This window comes from Lutjanus erythropterus, chromosome 17, assembly GCF_056507025.1.
Source record: "Lutjanus erythropterus isolate fLutEry1 chromosome 17, fLutEry1.hap2, whole genome shotgun sequence".
Taxonomy (NCBI): Eukaryota; Metazoa; Chordata; class Actinopteri; order Lutjaniformes; family Lutjanidae; genus Lutjanus; species Lutjanus erythropterus.
The window spans coordinates 13,889,295-13,906,679 of NC_139333.1; the positions used below are offsets into that span (position 1 = coordinate 13,889,295).

At 39.3% G+C, this 17,385-nt stretch overlaps 1 protein-coding gene across 1 annotated transcript; it reads left to right on the forward strand.

Annotated features, from left to right (window-relative positions):
* Positions 1-1,659: 1,659 nt before the first annotated feature.
* mss51 (MSS51 mitochondrial translational activator) lies at positions 1,660-16,476 on the forward strand. Its single transcript, XM_084741630.1, has 7 exons — positions 1,660-1,818; positions 6,101-6,278; positions 6,512-6,661; positions 9,424-9,548; positions 9,870-10,433; positions 15,065-15,158; positions 15,743-16,476. The coding sequence occupies exons 2-7, from the start codon at positions 6,121-6,123 to the stop codon at positions 15,948-15,950; spliced, it is 1,299 nt and encodes a 432-aa protein (XP_084597756.1). The 5' UTR covers positions 1,660-1,818; positions 6,101-6,120; the 3' UTR covers positions 15,951-16,476.
* The last annotated feature ends 909 nt before the right edge of the window (positions 16,477-17,385 follow it).

The window sequence follows — 17,385 nt, forward strand, 5'->3', positions numbered from 1 at the left end:
CTTACATATACGCTTGTTTACTGCTCTGTTATTGATTCCAGATTCCACTCTCTGAAATGTTTGTTATCATTGATTCCTCTTCGCTCTTCATTTCCTGGCCTGTGAAGTGCCTCTCATCTCTGAACTCTCTTCTCAGCAGGCAGGGTGTGTTTTTGCTGAACATATTTGTCTTGTATCATATAGTTGTGTTTAGGGGCGGCTGGATTGATCCACAATGTATTGATATTACAGATATAAAGTATAGATTTTAATATTAATACCAGCCAGTCAGTAGGATCCATCAAATATTAGATGACATCCTGGGCACATGAACATTCTTCTTCCTGTTGTAATATTTGCATCTCTGCTGCTGTTGTGTGATCATTCACATAATAGACAATTCTTAATTTACCTTGAAAAACTGTCTTGTGTTTAAACATGCATGTAATTAAGTAATTATCAGAGAATGGTAAAAAGAGGTGCCTCATGTTTGACAAATTGTTTGATAGTAATATATACTGGAGGAGAGAAGTAGCTTATTATTAATTTCACTCCCTCACATTGTACAATAGCTGCTTTTAAACAAAGGCTGGGTTGCACCAACATGATTTAATTTTTCAGACTCGATCATTGTTTAACTTTAAATTATGTTGCACCAAACTTATGCTAGCTTAGAATTAAGAAAGATTAAATTCAATCGTCTCTTTAAGACAGTTTACATTTCACCTTGATTAAATTTCATTCTGTTGCAGCGAACTTAAGACTCCAATTTAAAATGTGATCCAGTCTTAACTTCAAACTTGGTTTAACTAGTAATACTGCTGTCTTCTTGAGTTGGATTGAGATAAACAATCAAGTTTCTAGACTTAAACCAAGTTTTATGATGTGTCTTAAGTTGATCTGCCGTCTGCAGTTGTTGCTATGCAGTCTCTTTTTTCTTTACTGTGCTGTTGTCTGTTTTTAATCTTATATCATTTAGTCATATTGCCACATTAATTTAGCCAACAAGTTTTTCTCAAAGGAGGAGATATTAGAGTTTTTCTGCTGGGCCATCATGAGTGCTGGCCATAAACTTATAATATAACTAGACAGGGCAGCCCTGTCACCAATGTTTCCCAGTGGCCATTCACAGTATTGCAGCAAAAAAGGTTTTTGGATTTTGTTAAGGTCAAAATTTCCCTCCTCTTTCATACCAGGTCCTGACAGCACTCATATTTATTTGCGTGTTATTTATTTACTTTAATTTGGGTTTAAGCAACTCCATACTGGTTTAACAGTAATTTTGGTTTTAAATCACTGAACTTGGCCTTACTAAACTGAGATTAGGTTTTAATTGTGCAACAGAGCTCTGGATTTACTCATTTTTTGAATCTGGTTGAGCGCTGATCTCATATTAAATTCGTCTTCGTTGGTGCAATCCAGTCAGAGAGACTGAACACTGGTGATCCTGACCATGGTGTGACCTGCTATCTGGTTGAAACCAAATTTTCTGGCATCCCTGGTTGTGTTTGTGTGCTTGTTTCCACTCCCTGTTTGAGTCCCCACCTCTTCTACCAGCCCCCCCCCCCCCCCCCCCTCACTCCACCCTTCTTTTTCTAAAAATGTCCATCTGTCCTCCCTTCTTCGGCCTCCCATCTTCCTCCAAGGCAAGCCCACCCAACACCCGCCCCTCTCCTGCTCATTAGCTCCCACCTAACCTCTGTGGCACTGAGGTGGTAAGCTTCACTGACCCCAGCAGAGACACCGTGGAGGATCCTCAACATGTTGACAGCATAAGGAGCTGTCAATCACTGTCTTCTCTTGTGTTCTTAGGACACTCTGCTTCATCTGATACCAAAGGTATGACTGCTAAAATATCTGCCAATGTCTTTGCTTTGGTGATGTCGTCTTCTTCTTTGTATGGAAAGCATGGCACAGCAAGGTGAAAATGTGATAATGCTCTGGCCAGATAGTCAGTGGAAGGACTTTGCATGCTGCAAACTTAACAGTATCGCGGTCAGATATGTGAGGAGAGTAGAGCAGAAGACCTGTCCTCTCGTGGGAAATCTGTTCATTTCCAGCCACAAGCCTCCCTGGTGCTCTGTAGATATGAAGGAACTAATTAGATATAGGCCTTTCAATTTTTGTCTGCAGACATGATAAGGCTAAATCATTCCCCGACAACATGTAGTATGAAATTGAAAAGATACAGAGTTCCTCAAAGTGGAGGAAAAGTTGTTTTCATGTCAGACTGGAATGAATAGTCTTCTGAGTAGAAAAAAGTGTCTTGGTGTGATAAAGTAAAGCATTTATTGTTCAGTTAAGTTGAGAAGAGTTTCTGCAAGCGGTACAGACTTTTCAAGGCCAGGTTAAACACTGCTGCACTTTAGAGTCAGGTAGATAAACAGGAAAAATAAATTACAGGTAAATAAATCAAGGACACCTTCATGCGTACATGACTTTCATAATTAATAACTTATTCTTGGATGTTGTTTTACAGTAAATTCTGAAGGAGACATGTGAGTGACTGGTGTGTGCCACGAACAAATGATCACATTTCTCTGCCTTCTTATTTTCCCTTTGTGTAAGGCCAACTAAATAAATCGTGTTACATGCAAGATGCAAGTGTGGAGACGGAGGATTTGTCAACAGCAGAGGCATGATGATGATGATGTGACATGGAGAACATGCCTAATAATGAAACCTCTGCCTGGCTGAGATCTGGAGGTCTGAGATTTGGGTGATCCTCCCTGTCATGAGAGTTTCCTTTCATCAGGGCCAGTGTGTGTGTGTGTGTGTGTGGCAATCCTAGTCTTTAGTCTAGAGTGTGTGTCTCCTTCACACTGTTGCTAACTAAATATTTATTATGCCTGGAGGGGATCATGTAATCACCTCCATGTGTGCATGTGTGTGTGTCTTTTTGGATAGTAACTCATTATTTTCAGACATTAACCCTCATACACATGTTTGTGTTTTTGAGTTTTGTTTTTACGACTGTTTTGGCTGTGTTCATGCATATGGCATAAAATTTCACAAGGCTTTTTTGGTCAATTTTTGAAATTCACTATCATTGACTTCCATTAAAACCACAACTATTTGATCCCCTTTAAAAAAGACCTTAAAAAGTGATTTGACTGTCCAGTGTGAAGGATGATTAAAAATGCAAAAAAAAAAAAAAATAAATAAATAAATAAATAAATAATAATAATAATAATAATAATAATAATAATAATAATAATAATAATAATTATTATTATTATTATTATTATTATAATTATAATTATATATATATATATATATATATATATATATATATATATATATATATATATATATATATATATATCCATATTTGCCTTTGGTTTCCACCCTTGAACTCTATTGATTCTGCAGGCTCCTGCAGAACAGCTGAAATAATGAATTCAACTTAAGTGGTTTCTATCTGTTGTCAGTGATGTCAGCGTCTAGTGTATATGTATGTTTAACAAATTGGTTTGTGTTTGCATCCAAAGTACAGGCATTAAAATCCATATGGATGAAAATAGCTCACTGTAAACCCATATGTGAAATATAACCTGAGCTTGAGTTTGACTTTTGCTTTGACAACAAGTTCAACCCAAGTTCATCTAAGTTCAGAGTCCCGTGATTGATCAAGTAATAGAAATGTTGCATTTTGCAGCAGCACATTTACACACACACACACACACACACACACACACACACACACACACACACACACACACACACACCTTCATGTAATAAGAGCATCATGTGTCAAAGATGTAGCAGTGTGATCAAGGATTATATCCTCTGGAAGGGAGGGGTCAACACCCTGGATCGGGTATTTATTTATTTATTTATTTATTTATTTATTTATTTTATTTTATTTTATTTTATTTATTTATGTGCTTGTCTGTGATAAATTTAGTGTTTTTATATCCAGTAGTCTATTTCTTGCATTTATATAAAGATTGAATGGTATATTTGTGTAAGCTGAGGAAGAAGGTGAAAACTTTAAGTGTAATAAGAGTGATAAAAACAATGGTCATTTTACTTGGACTATAGGGGAGATTCTTTACTTTAAATCTAATACTGCACAAAAAATAAAAATGAATCAAAATCAATCTTGTTGCTGATTGCTGACATATACTAGACAGTAATAATCCACCATAAAAACTTTGCATTTAGTTATTAATATTATTTCATTTATTGTGTTTTTTTTTCATTAATAAAAACAGTGGCATCTTGTAAACCAACTGGCATTTAAAGGGTTAAAATCCTAAAAATGATGATGGAAATGATTTTTATGATTAAAACTGGAGTTGGAAAAAAGAAAAAGCCAAAAAAAAAATAAATGGGAAAATACATTCTTCATTTGTTTATTTTTATATTTATTTAGATATACACAAATGTGTATGAGGGAGCTTAACAGTATTTTTTTGAGGGTGCACCAAGTGTTAAGTCGTTATTTTGAGAAAGTTTGTCATTATGATGATTTAGATGTTCTTTGTTTTCATCACAGTGGTGGAAATGGGCTTTTTAATACAGAAGAATTATATTGTGTCAGTTCACGTATGACCAGTTTCGATCTTGCCTGGTGGAAATCTCGTATCCTTGTGAAAGTCACACTTGAAATTCTGGAGAAGTTTACTTTCTATATTTGTGTTTGCCTTCCTGTGTGTTTTCCTACATGTTATCATTGGTTCAGAAATAGCTTTTATGACAGCAATGAAACATTATCAGGGGTAGAATTTCAATCCCTGTCTGGAGTTTAGTAATAGCAATGAAAATCTTTGTAGTGTCAGAGCAGTGTGTTGGTTGTCAGGGTGCTTAGTTCAGATACCTCTGTGTGGCTCGGGACTGTATGTCCTCACACCAGAGTCCACATTTCCAGCCCTGCTTCTTCTCATTTGTCAGTCTGGCCTGGTGGGGGGTCCCTGTTCCTCACATCCCATTGAGTCTGCTTTGAATCTGTCAGTGAGCACAAACTGAGGGATTTGATGTAAAGTCAACAGGGGATGTGTTGATCGGGGTTGTGTCAGGTACCAGTGAGCGGAGCACTTCTGTATTTTCACTAGTTTTGAGTTTTGTTGTTGTCATTTTCAATCCACTTTAGTTTCAGTTAGTTTCCAGACTGGGTTTGGTTGTTTCAGCATTAGTTTCTTTTTTTTTAAATAATGAGTTTCGGTATTTTTAAAGGAGTTCAGAGAAGGTTTTACAATAAAATCACAACACTTTGTGAAGGCAGCTGACTCACAGTCATGTGGACATATCAGTCTCAATAAACACATGCACCAAATTTGACCGTTTTTATTTTTCTTCTTCTTTTACTTTTTACAGAAGAGTTAAGAGTATTAGTGCCAATCATAAGAAAAAGCAAATCAGAGGAGGAAGATGTTTGTTTTGAAAGAGTATTTTCAGAATAAAGTCAAAATGTTGACAGTGAAGTTGAAATATCAAGAACAAAGTTGAAATACAATTTTGGCTTTTTGACAGTTTTTGACTTTATTCTCGAAATGACATTTTGATATTTATTCCTGACACTGACACTTTGTTCTCAACATTTTAACTTAATTCTCAATATGCAAAATGAAATAAAATATCTCCCCCTTTCATTTTTTCTCCTCTCTGTAGATTTATATTTTATTTCACTTGACCAAAATGTTTTGTCAGACCTAGTTTTAATTATTAGTTTAGCTTTAGTCAACTATAACCTTGATGATGAGGTAATAAAATAAGTACAGTGTACAAGTGACAGATCAAAAAATTTAAATGCTTATCAGACACCAAACATTGCATAGCTTTTTATAATTCTCTGACAGGATTTTACAACTCTGGAAAGTTTCCACAGCAATTCTTCTATCTTTCTTTGTAACAATCATGAGGTAAACTAAAAAAACATGGTTTGTCTTACAAAGTAATCGACCTTAGATCACTTGATGATTTGTAGTGAAGCTCTGATCACATCCACCATCCCTGCTCGGCTGGTCAGAAGTTTTTGGTTGTGGAAAAGTTTGCCTTCGAGCCTTTCTTCCAGAGGGTTTAGGGTTAGGGAAAGGAAACAAACATTAAGTTGTAGTTCAATAGAGTCGAATATACCTGTAACATTAAGTGTTTATTTAATGCTTCATTCCTCTCCTAGTGGAAACTGAAGGCCACAACATGGCGTCAGAGATCCCGGCGCTCCCACAATCCTATGCTCCAGGGACTGACAGTGTCTTTTCTGACCAGTCTGGCTTTTACTCTCTGGACTCCAACGTTCCTGGACTTTCCAAGGTGATTCTCAACAAGCTCAACATGAAGGACTACGGAGAATACAGGTACAAAGTAGTGATACTAACTTAGAACAACCAATGTTCAAACTGATGTGTTGTTCTCTTACAAATTTAGATTTTCATGCCATCCAGACTTATATATTATAAATGATGAGCTAATTTGTCATAGATGTTCATATATTCAATGCTTTTATAATTTCCTCTGTATGTTACTTCAAAGACTCAGGTTCCACCAAATTCTTGACATATATTGTGCTTTCCAACAATGTCTGATTCAGGGCGGCTGTTGAGGGAAAGGCTAAAGGAATCAAATTCCGCAACTACAAGGAGCTGTTCCAGAAAATGGAGGATACATTCAAGTTCTGCACCAGCTGCAACAAACTCCCCGAGCATCTCAGCGAGGGGCAGGCACTGAAGCGCTGTGTGAAGTGAGTGCAAAGCCACAAGTGAAGGGCGACGCTACACTGTGTTGATGTGTGGTCCACGATGCACGACGCTGATTAACATTTATCATTGTTGACAATCATAATATTTTCGGCGACTGAAACTTGCGCCGTTCTCTCGTCAGCCATATTATCATCCAGTTAGGATGTTGTTTTGACATCGTTGTCATGTGTGAAGCATTACCAGTTGCCATTGTATCAGCGGCAGAATGAAAGACCAGTAAGGTGTGGACAGCTCTTCGGAGGTGGACAAAGGCCAGTGGCAAATATAGCTAAGTCCTCTGATTGTGATTCATCTCTCTGCAGCTCGGCAGCTTTTTGAGAGCAGCTAAAGCAGCTCATACTGTCCCAGCATCACAGAGTGTGTTTCAGTGAGTGTACTGAGAATAAGGGATACAGTATGCTGCATATCCACTGTTTTTGTGCCTCATTTTTCTCCAAGCTCCCTGCCTCCCCCATCTATCTGTCTCTGATTCTCACACACGCTCAGACACACACACACACACACACACACACACACACTGTCTTGAATGTGCGGCCTCTTAAAATTCTCAGCTGCCACTGCCTCTCTCAGAAAAGTTACCATCAGCAGACAGTGAGGCAGAACATAAACAGAACTGCTGACAAGTAAAACCCTAAAGACCTTTGACATCTGAGAATAACCACAAATAGTTCAACGGTACCTGCTGGTGACTTCCCATCACCCCTCTCATCCTCATTGTGCTTCTCATTGATCTATCTATTATTCTTAAGGCTGAGGGATCTCTACTTTACCTTTCAAGGGCACCTGTGTTTTGTCTCTTGTCCGCTTGTCCCATCCTCTTTTGGAGGATTAGTACGCCCAAAGTGTGCTATGACAGAACACGTTGGCTGATAAATGATTTTATGGAAATGCGGGGGTGCCTCTAAGGCTGCAAATGATTGCAAGGTAAAGTAATACAGTCTTCCCAGGCACCCAGTGGCACTGGCTGTCAGACCTCTAATCCAACACATTACCTCACCACCTTAACAGTGTGACAACACACAAGCCTCCATCCATACAAAGAGGTTGTAAAAAGAGTCATAAATCCCTGTGTCTACCTATCACGGCTGTTTTTGCCAGCTGTCGTCTACAACAGGACAGTATTCACCTTCAGTTACATGAATGAGAGGGTCAAATATAGACAGGACGTATGCATATGGATTTAAGGTCTCATTTCAGTTTTGGCACAAGACAAGGTAGCTGATCCTCTAATAATAAAGCACCTATCTTAACATCGATCACAACTGATGCAGTCCTGAAAGATTTTCTTATGGCTCACAGGTGATTAGGTGTTTTGGTATGCATCAAATACCTGAAGAGTTAAAGGTTATACATGTGAGATTCTGAACATACGACTATTTGCTATGTAAAGATATAGTGGAGAAATGGCATCCTGAGCTGAGAAACCAAACTCCCTCTGTAATATGAGTTTCCATGTTCCTTGTTTTGGTAGTCAGTCTGGCCATGTGTGTGTGTTAGAGCATGTGAGTCCCTCCCTGTGACACTCTTGACCAAACCAGAGCTGATGATTGTTGGAACAGTGGAAAGGCTAAGCAAGAATTTGGGTACATTTTATTTTGTTTCTCTGTATTTTGTGATGATCTGCGAGGTAAAATCAATGTTTTTGTCTCTGGAGTCTGGTGGGCTGCTGCTCTAATGTGGCATCTAGTGACAGTGAATGACATTTAACCATCACTGATGACTTAGGTATAGCAGTGCTTGAAGCTAACGTTATGGATATATTAATATAGATATATCTATGATGATCATGCTGACTGACTGTTTGCCCAAAGTTCATGACCAAAATCCTGGAAAAATAATGACACCCATTAACTTCAATGGTCCCCTTTGAATTCCCCTTTTTGCTCTAATGACAATTGTGCAAGCTGATACCTTCATCAACTTTCTCCTTTCCTGTTTCCTGTCTCTTGTAGCACTTCGATATGCTACATGCTTGGCTTGTCTATGTTGAAAAGAAGAAGAAGATGGCTAAAGGATGTTGCTGGGTGTCCTGTAAAAGTGACATATATTCACATCTTAAGTTAGCTAACTAGCCAGTTAATCTATATCAGTCATTAGCTAGATAGGTAGCCAGCGCTTTACAAACAGTTACCTTAATAATTGACCCTATATGTCGCTTTTACATGATAGCAAGTAAGGTGACCGAGGTACCAAGTTTTCTCAACTGTTATTGGAGCACAGAGCAAAACGCGGCGGGGTTTAGGAAGGGTCACTTCTAACATGTTGAAGTTAAGCAGACCATGTTCATCTTACTATGCTGACATTTGATTGGCACAAAACACAAAGTAGTCTACAGTGTCATTAGCTTCCCAGGTTTCTGGTTATGAATCAATGTACTGGGCAAACAGACATTTTAACCTGATGATGAAAGATCAGGTGATCACTGAAGTCATCGGAATTTATCCTCGTCTGACAGTGAATATGAAATTTCATAGCAATCGCTTGTCATAGTTGTCAAGCTATTTCTGTCTGGACTGCGGTGGACTAAACTACAGACACACTGAAATTTCCATCTCAAGAATCAAGCCTCTAGTATGGCGAAGAATTCAAGTGCAAAATTATGGGAATATAAAGTGGAGACTATGCAGCTTTGTCAAATACAGTTCTCCCTTTTCTGTTTGACTTGTTTAACTTGCATGCCTTGCGTAGTTCCTTTCTGTTTCATTTCTCCTTACTGCATTCCTCCCTCATCTTTTTGTCACAGGTGCTTGAATGTGTACTACTGCACCAAGGACTGTCAGAAAAAGGACTGGCCTCAGCATAAAAAAGTCTGCAAGAAGCTGCGTCTGGTGGCCATTGACAGACTAGTGGAGTGGCTGATGTTCACTGGTGAGAAATGAGGAGGCGGTGCAGCTGAAATTAAAATGCCTTAATAGCTGTTTGAGTTCACAAAACAGAGAAAACACATTAATGAGATGGCATATTTTAAAGCTGAGCTGCAGAAATTAAATGCCTGAGAGACAAAACTGACAGAAAGTCACAGTGCAGTACTTGTGGCGTTTCTAAAATTTTGATTAAAGCTCCTCAGCCTTTGAATCTCTCTGATTCTTTTCAAACACAATGTAAACTTGGCGGACAGAGTCAACACTAATCTGTGCCCCCAGTTTTGTGTCACATAAATCCATCATAAATGTTTCACCACCCACACAGGAGATCTCCCATTCCCCACTGAGAACTGGTCCAAGTCAGCTGCTGAGGTGAAGAACTGGGAGGACTGGCTTCCCATGCAGGGGGACCTCATGCCACGACTGGATGCCATCTTGTCGGGGTCCAACATGACAACCCTTTGGAAGAACATCAGCAGGCCAAGGCCGGATGACCCTGACCTACGACAGTGTTTATGGCGGATTCAGAGCGAGTTCCTCTCTCGAGTTCTCACAGTTGGGATGGCTGTGCAACACTTTGGCCTAGACCCGTACGCTAAGCCGCTCACCATTCACATCGCAGGAGCATCCCACAATGAGACAATGGGAGCCAGACTGACTGACTATGACGAGCTGAACAAAATGTTCCCCGGACACCAGGGTATCGAGATAGTCATGGTGGGACCAGAGGTGGTGGACGGCCCCATCGTGAGGCCTCCTCTCAGGGCATTTGGCCCAAGGAAAAGGGTCTTTATCAGTGCCTATAAGGGCCTTTACCACCAGTTCTGGGAAGATTTGGTGGAGAAAGAGGAAGCAGCCAAGCCAGATGTGGTTGTTGGATTCCATCCTGGTATGTACATACAACATCCTGTCAAACAGAACCAACAAAAAATAAGATATGTGATTGTGCAGCCACTAAAATCTTGAGATATGTCTGGTTGAAATGAGATTTTCACTTCAAAGTGCCTTTAAATCAGCCAGTAAAGAACATAATGATCATGGCGCCTATAAATAGAAACTGCTCAGCTTAAGTGGTCAGCTGTCTTGGAGCACCGGTGACTTGTCTCCCTTTATGCTCATTTGACAATTACCTCTCTCGGAGAACAGAGCGAGTAGGAGCCGTGTAGCTCGCTAGATCTGGCCTATTCATTAGCGCCAAGCTTTTATTGGGGATTTGGGTGATTAATGGGAGCAGCTGGGGAAGAGTTTGGCTTCTGATTGCTGGACTCAGCATAATGTCAGTAAGCTGCCCTTTTGAAAGAGGAGTCTCAGTTCCTCCCAGTTTCAGTCTGATGAACACTGCAACCCGCAGTCATGTGCAAAGTCATTGATTTAAAACAATCTCATCATCCCTGCTCCCATTTTCAGACTGAAGACATGCCATGTTCTGACCTAATAAAAGCTTTTTGGCAACACTTTATTTGAAGTGGTGCGCATAAGACTGTCATAACCATGTCATGACACTTGTCATGCACAAGAAAGAGTCTTTATGAATATCTATGACTGTTATCCTTAACTGTCATTTGGTCAGTTATGTAATTTCTAATGCAAAGATGTCTTTGTCATGACAACTTGATATTATCAAACTTTGAAAAAAAAAAAACTCTTAAACTTTATGCCTTAAACATTACATTATCTTGTCATATGGGGTTGGTTCTGATTATGGCTGTCATGAGACCGTTATAAGTCTAAACTGAATATTTTCATTGTCCTCAAGAAAAGTGGTATATATTGAACTTGTCATAAAGATGTCATTAAATGTTAAGGCCTGACAAGTCTGACTACAGATTACAGCAAGGTGAGTTGGCTGATGGACAGAAAGCAGTTAGCTACTTTTGCTAACCTAGGCTAACAGCTAAAGTGGTCTTATAACATTTAATGACATCTTTATGACAAGTCCAAATGGTACCACTTTACTTGAGGTCAAGGGAAGCATTCATGACAGTGTAATAGGAGCATTCGACAATATAATAACTTAATAACATATTCATCAGTCAATGTTACTTCAAGAAAAGAAAAGGTCAAGAAAAATACTCATGACACACTTATGATGTTTTCATAACAGCCGTGTCAAAACCAACCACATATGACAGTTTAATGTAATGTTAAAACATGAAGCTAAACAGTTTCTTTAAGTTTGATAATGTCAAGATGTCAAAGACATTGACGGATTATGTTGTCTTGGTTAAAGTCAAGTTGCCATAACAAATACATTGCAAACAATGTTAGCTTTGCATTAAAAATTACATAATTGACCAATGACATTTCATGACATTAGTGATAAACATTCATAAAGACTCCTTCTTTGGTCATGCAGGGCACTGCAACTTTTTTCCCCACTTCATGACGAATGGCACGTTTGACTAAAAGTCTCACCATCTACTGTCTGTCCCTTTGTCCGCCTTGACAGGCCACCACCTCATTAAAGTGACACTATAACCCTACACCTCCTAAGCCTTTGCACTGAATCAGCTCTCTGACCCTTTAACCCGCAAAGCAGCTGTAAAACCCGGACCCGTCTGCAACCATAACCCTGGGCTCAGTTATCACTGCAGACTCCACTAGAGCTAAATATACAGGAGTCAGTCATCCTGCGAGTAAACTGCCTGAGTGCCTGGCTGCGTTTCATACCGCAAAGCTGGCAAAGCACTGCATTATGACACTGTTTAAGTGATAGAGGAGCAGGCAGCATGACAAAAGGAATAAAAAGGAAGGTGTGTATGAGCGTGAAAGTCATGAAGAAAGACAGTGATGGAGAGAAATGCTGCTTTCAAAGAAAAAAGACATGCCTTAGAGAATAAGGGCGGAAGGGTCATGTCAACTGTCAGTTCTCACAAAGGAAATGGATGTTGTGTGTAATGTCATCCATACAAAGATAGAGCACTGAAAACACAAACACAGCAACTTAAGAGTTTTTTGTTATTCTTGAAATAAACTGGATTTTCATCACTTTTAAACAACTTTTTTTTTTTCAGATTAGATCGGATTATAAAAAATAATCAGAGCTCTGTTGCATAATTGAAAAGTCATATCAGTTTACTAAAAGTTAAAAAGGTAACAAAATATTACATTGTTTGCCCCCTAGCTTTGTTTGCTAATTAGCTAAAAAAATTAACAAAATGTTAATAACGATGGCTTGAGAGAGAAGTTCTAATTTCTCCTCTGAGAAAACTTTTTGGCTGAATTAATGGAGCAATATGGCTAAATAATGGAAGATTGAAAAAGTAGTAAGAGCCTAGTAGTCCCGCATAATCAGACCTATCGCCACAGCGTTCAACAGCACAGTATCAGTTGGGTGAAATTTAAAGTTTTGGTGCAGCAGAAAAAATGCATCTAGGTTTAGAGTAAACGCTAAACTGAGTTTTGAAGAGAAGCTTAAAATTGATCTTCATTTTAAGCTGGTTTTAAAGTTTGGTGCGACATAATTTAAAGTTAAGCCATGTTTTAATCAGGTTGGTACAATCCAGCCTAAGTGTATTACCATTAACAGTAACTTTATCCCCCATATGGCCCATATTCGCTCTGGAGCCAGGCAATTATTACAGTCATTAGCGGTCGGACTGTAACGCCTCTTTGTCACCTTACCTCCTGAGGGTCTAAATGCCTAAACGTTTAGTCCCTGTTAAATGTTTTATCATGATGAGAAGTGTAACCTCGGGGATGTGCGTATCATGGCATGCATTATTCAAATTAAAATCCTCTCTTTCTGCAGTTACAATTCTCCTGGAAAGATGTGGCAGCCGGTGGATAACATGATACCATCTGTGTGCCAGTATCAAAAGCCTTACAATGCTCTGCCTCTGTGGCATGCTCTGAGCCCCCCCGACAAACTTACAACCAGCATGCACACCAGTATACACTGAACAGCTGAAGCTTTAATAAATTCATAGCCTAATTTCATATTCCTCACATGCATAGTTTCCTAGATGCTGATTAAAATTTAATCAGTGATTAGATGGTTCTGTTGGACAAACTAATAATGTCAGACTTTCATGGAAACTCTGTTTGTTGCTCTCCTGGTTTTGTCTCACTCAAGGACACTTAAGCTGGATGGATTTGCCGTATTTGCCGCCACGGTGGCTTGAACTGCAGTCATCTGGTTGAAGGTCGCGCTATTCGCCACACTACCCTGCTGCTCCGAGGGGGGGGAAAAAACATACAAATGAAATAAACCAGAGTCAGGGGGAAGTGACATCTGTCAGTTAATATGCTGCGGGATTATGTACCCAACCCCAGCAGAGATGCAGCCAGACTTCTGCACTGGAATGGGATGAATTTTGAGCTGGCGTGGTGCGAGTTAAGTTAGGACAAGCATTTTATGATCCATTATAAGTTTTTAAATTCGGTCAGACTGTTTGGGGTAAGATTAACTTTGTCATACTGACTGATAATATGACTGAGTGCAAAGCAATTTCAGTGCCACGTTCAGAAGGAAGGATATTCTAGGTAACAAGAGAAATACGTGGGCAGCTGGAGACTAATCAAGCGTAATCTGTTCGATTTTCACCTCACTGGGGTCACTCTGTCACCCAGTGAAGACTTGTATGGTGAGAAACAGACAGCTCAATAAGGGCTTTCCAGAATCAGTGTCATTCAGTTGACTTAGTCAGGTGGGTATGTGTGTTGCAAGAGTGGCTTATTCTAAATCAAAGGGCCTCAAATGTATTTTCTCAGTCAGCTTCTTACAAAGATTGAATGGATCCTACATGAACGCATGGTTTTCTGCTAAGGTGGGAACAGTTTTCTCACTGGGTTAAATTGGGTGGGATTCAGTTGAAGGACAAAGGTGACGTCACATACTTATTTGTGCTAATCAGGATTTAGCAGCATTTCAAATAAAAATCTGATCACATCTGGGGACTGTTGATGACTCTCAGTCAAATCAGATCAAAGCCGCATCCACACAGTCTTTAGTCTTTGAGAATTAAAGTCTATAAGTAACGCCTCAAGATATGTTTTCGCCATGCTAGAAAAAGTAAGTGTTTATCTTTCGCTTTGTCAGTCCACCACTTTTGTGGAGTCAGGCTTAACAATGATTAGATGGATTGGTACAAAATGTGGTACAGATCAGTCTGTACAAGAAAAAAGCCATGCCAATGCATACGTGCCTTAACCTGCATTATTTCTAATTATTGCAAAAAAAAAACAACAACAACAACAAAAGACAATGTGGGACTGTCTTGATTCACTGCCTCAGTAAACATTTTCTTGATGAGTCTCCTGATGTTCATTTTGCAAAGTAGAGTAACTATAATAAAGCAAACTATGCTTTTGGGTGTGGCTATGTTGTGATTGACAAGTCGCTACCATGGTGACCACACTGCAACTTCCTGATTAGAGAACTGGTGGTCTGGTTGGTGTTTTCAGCCTGACATTTGATTTTGTTTTGTATATTCAAAGTACTATTTTCTCTGGTCCTGTCTATTTGAGGGTCTTGTTGCGTATCTCTTACATGTGTGTTTTTGTGTGTTTTTAACGCAGGCTTCCATGCTAACCAGGGTCTGGTCGAGGGCTGGCTGCCCACTCTTCTGCTGCTCAGAGATTACAACATCCCATCGTTCTTTACCATGTACAGGTTAGTCACATTATCCTTACTGTGAATCGTACACCTGTTTCACGTTTTAGTGTGGGAACAATAACATTTCTTGCCCTTTCAGCAATTGTAAATATTTTATGTTCTTGTACCAGAGGGACTCATTAACTCACAATGTAGACCATCTGCTATCCGAAACAAAAGAAATGTCATACCCGTTGAATGTTGAATCTGTCCGACCTCCTCTCTGGCTGCTCCTCACCTACCCGACCTCATCACCACCACAGACCAAGATCACAGCACTCCCTCCGCCCTTCACACTCCTTCCCTCTGGTGGCAAAATACCAGTTTCTTGTTTGTACAAAGGCCAAGATGAAGGAAAGATTTATTTCTTCTGCTTCAGGCGCTCTCAGCAAACTCCCCCTGAAGACTCTAACTTGATGATATAGCAAAGTTATTGATGTTGTTCCCTTTCTCTTCTCTTGATACTGCTCCTCTGTAATTTCTCTCAAACGGTTTTCTTGTGGCAGGATGTTAAAATAAGTCTTTGACGTGTTTACTCTCTCCTCATGAGAATTAAAAAAACTAAACTTACTCGATTTGATTCCTTTGCTGTGTTTCTGCAGCGAGATGGAGCTCAAGTACTCGCTCCAGATCCTGCTGGAGCTGGAGATGCACATCAGGGACAGTGGAGCCAATCCGTTCACCTCTCAGAAACCAGAGCAGGTCCAGGCCTGCCCCAACAAAACCCCGGTCTACTGCAACTCTCACTACATCTGTTTCCAGGGGCTGCTGCCGCGAGAAGACTTGGAGGACCCTGGGCCAGACAATTAAGAGGCCGTCATTAAGGAAAAGCTTTTTTTTTGTGCCACAAGTCCTCTACTTTAAATCTGTGGATTTCAGGTTTTTGGATTTTTCCTGCAGTCTTTTAGGACATTCCTTACATGAAGCTTACATTCTCAACTGGGGCGCAGAGAAAGAAAAAAGAAGAAAAACACATGTGCACTGCTGTCATCACGTCCTAAACACTGTCCTTTCAATTCTGAAATCATTAATTAATGAGACAGATTATAGAAATTACTTGAAGCTCATTGTTTAAGCTAATGCCACCTGAGGGCATCAGCGGAAACGAAACGGTTTGTACTGCCGTTGCCCCGAGGTGGCATGGTTGTTGGATAAAATGGTCATGGGTGTACATACGTAACGAGACCAAATTTAGTTCAGTCATCATTTGACGGCTCACTGTAACTTGGTCAGCGGCTCGACCTATTCCCAAATCTCACAATAGCTGCATGAAATCAGATCAGATGTAACATATGATCTAAAATTACACCTAAATAAATGCCTGGATTTAACTAAACTGTGGTTTGTTTTTCTTATAATTTTTGTGATCCTGTTGCATTTGTAGCTGTCGTGGACTTTGAAAGATAATTCCAGTATTTTAAAACTTAGACCCCTTTTTTAAAAACATATTTTGTGGTCTAAATGACTAAAAATCTTTTTGAATTGGTCCATGAGCAGGGTATCTACATGTAACGCCAAATTAAATGTAAAACCTTTTAATGCCAGTTTAATTAAATTAAGGCCAGTTTTGTAACTACAACATCAAGTGGGAAAACATTAGCACACTCCACTGAGTAAATTAAATACATATATTGTCAGTTCAAAATTATAAGTAAGGCAAAATGACAATAGCTGGTTTAGTTGAACATTTACGCTTATTAGCAAAAACCCACGCCAAATGTAACAGGATAACAGAGGCATTCAAATCCCATAAGTATTTAAGACTTTCCCGAACAGAAAAGACTTTTGTATTATTTTATTATTTATTTAAATGTGAATTTAAGACATTTTAAGGATTTTTAAGGACGTAAACTTTGGGGCAAGTGCTCATTTTTAACACGACAGACTCAGATTGATAGCTATGCCAACTCCAACATCATAGAAAGGATTCGAGTAGAGACATTTTCAGACAGACCTGAAGCTCTCTTCAAAGTCACAAGGCTCCTTTGACAAAAACAGTAATCTTACCTCTCAGAATACAGGAGTTGCTGGTCTATCGCTGCCTTGAACGGTTAGCTTGTTTGTGTTATTGTGCGACTTTGGTGATCGAACCCTTTAAAACACAACACAACATAATAGTTGTTACACGTTGAGGGGGGGACACACCATCTCTCTTAACAATAAAAAGGCTAAAAAGCCTGACAGCATTTTGTTCGATGGCTGTTTTCAGGTTTGATAACAGTAACACCAGACAATACAATGTAAT

Coding starts and splice junctions, on each gene's coding strand:
- mss51 (XM_084741630.1), top strand. CDS start 6,121: ATGGCGTCAGAGATCCCGGCGCTCCCACAATCCTATGCTCCAGGGACT. Junction 6,662..9,423: donor GCACTGAAGCGCTGTGTGAA/GTGAGTGCAAAG, acceptor TTTTTGTCACAG/GTGCTTGAATGTGTACTACT. Junction 9,549..9,869: donor GGAGTGGCTGATGTTCACTG/GTGAGAAATGAG, acceptor CCACCCACACAG/GAGATCTCCCATTCCCCACT.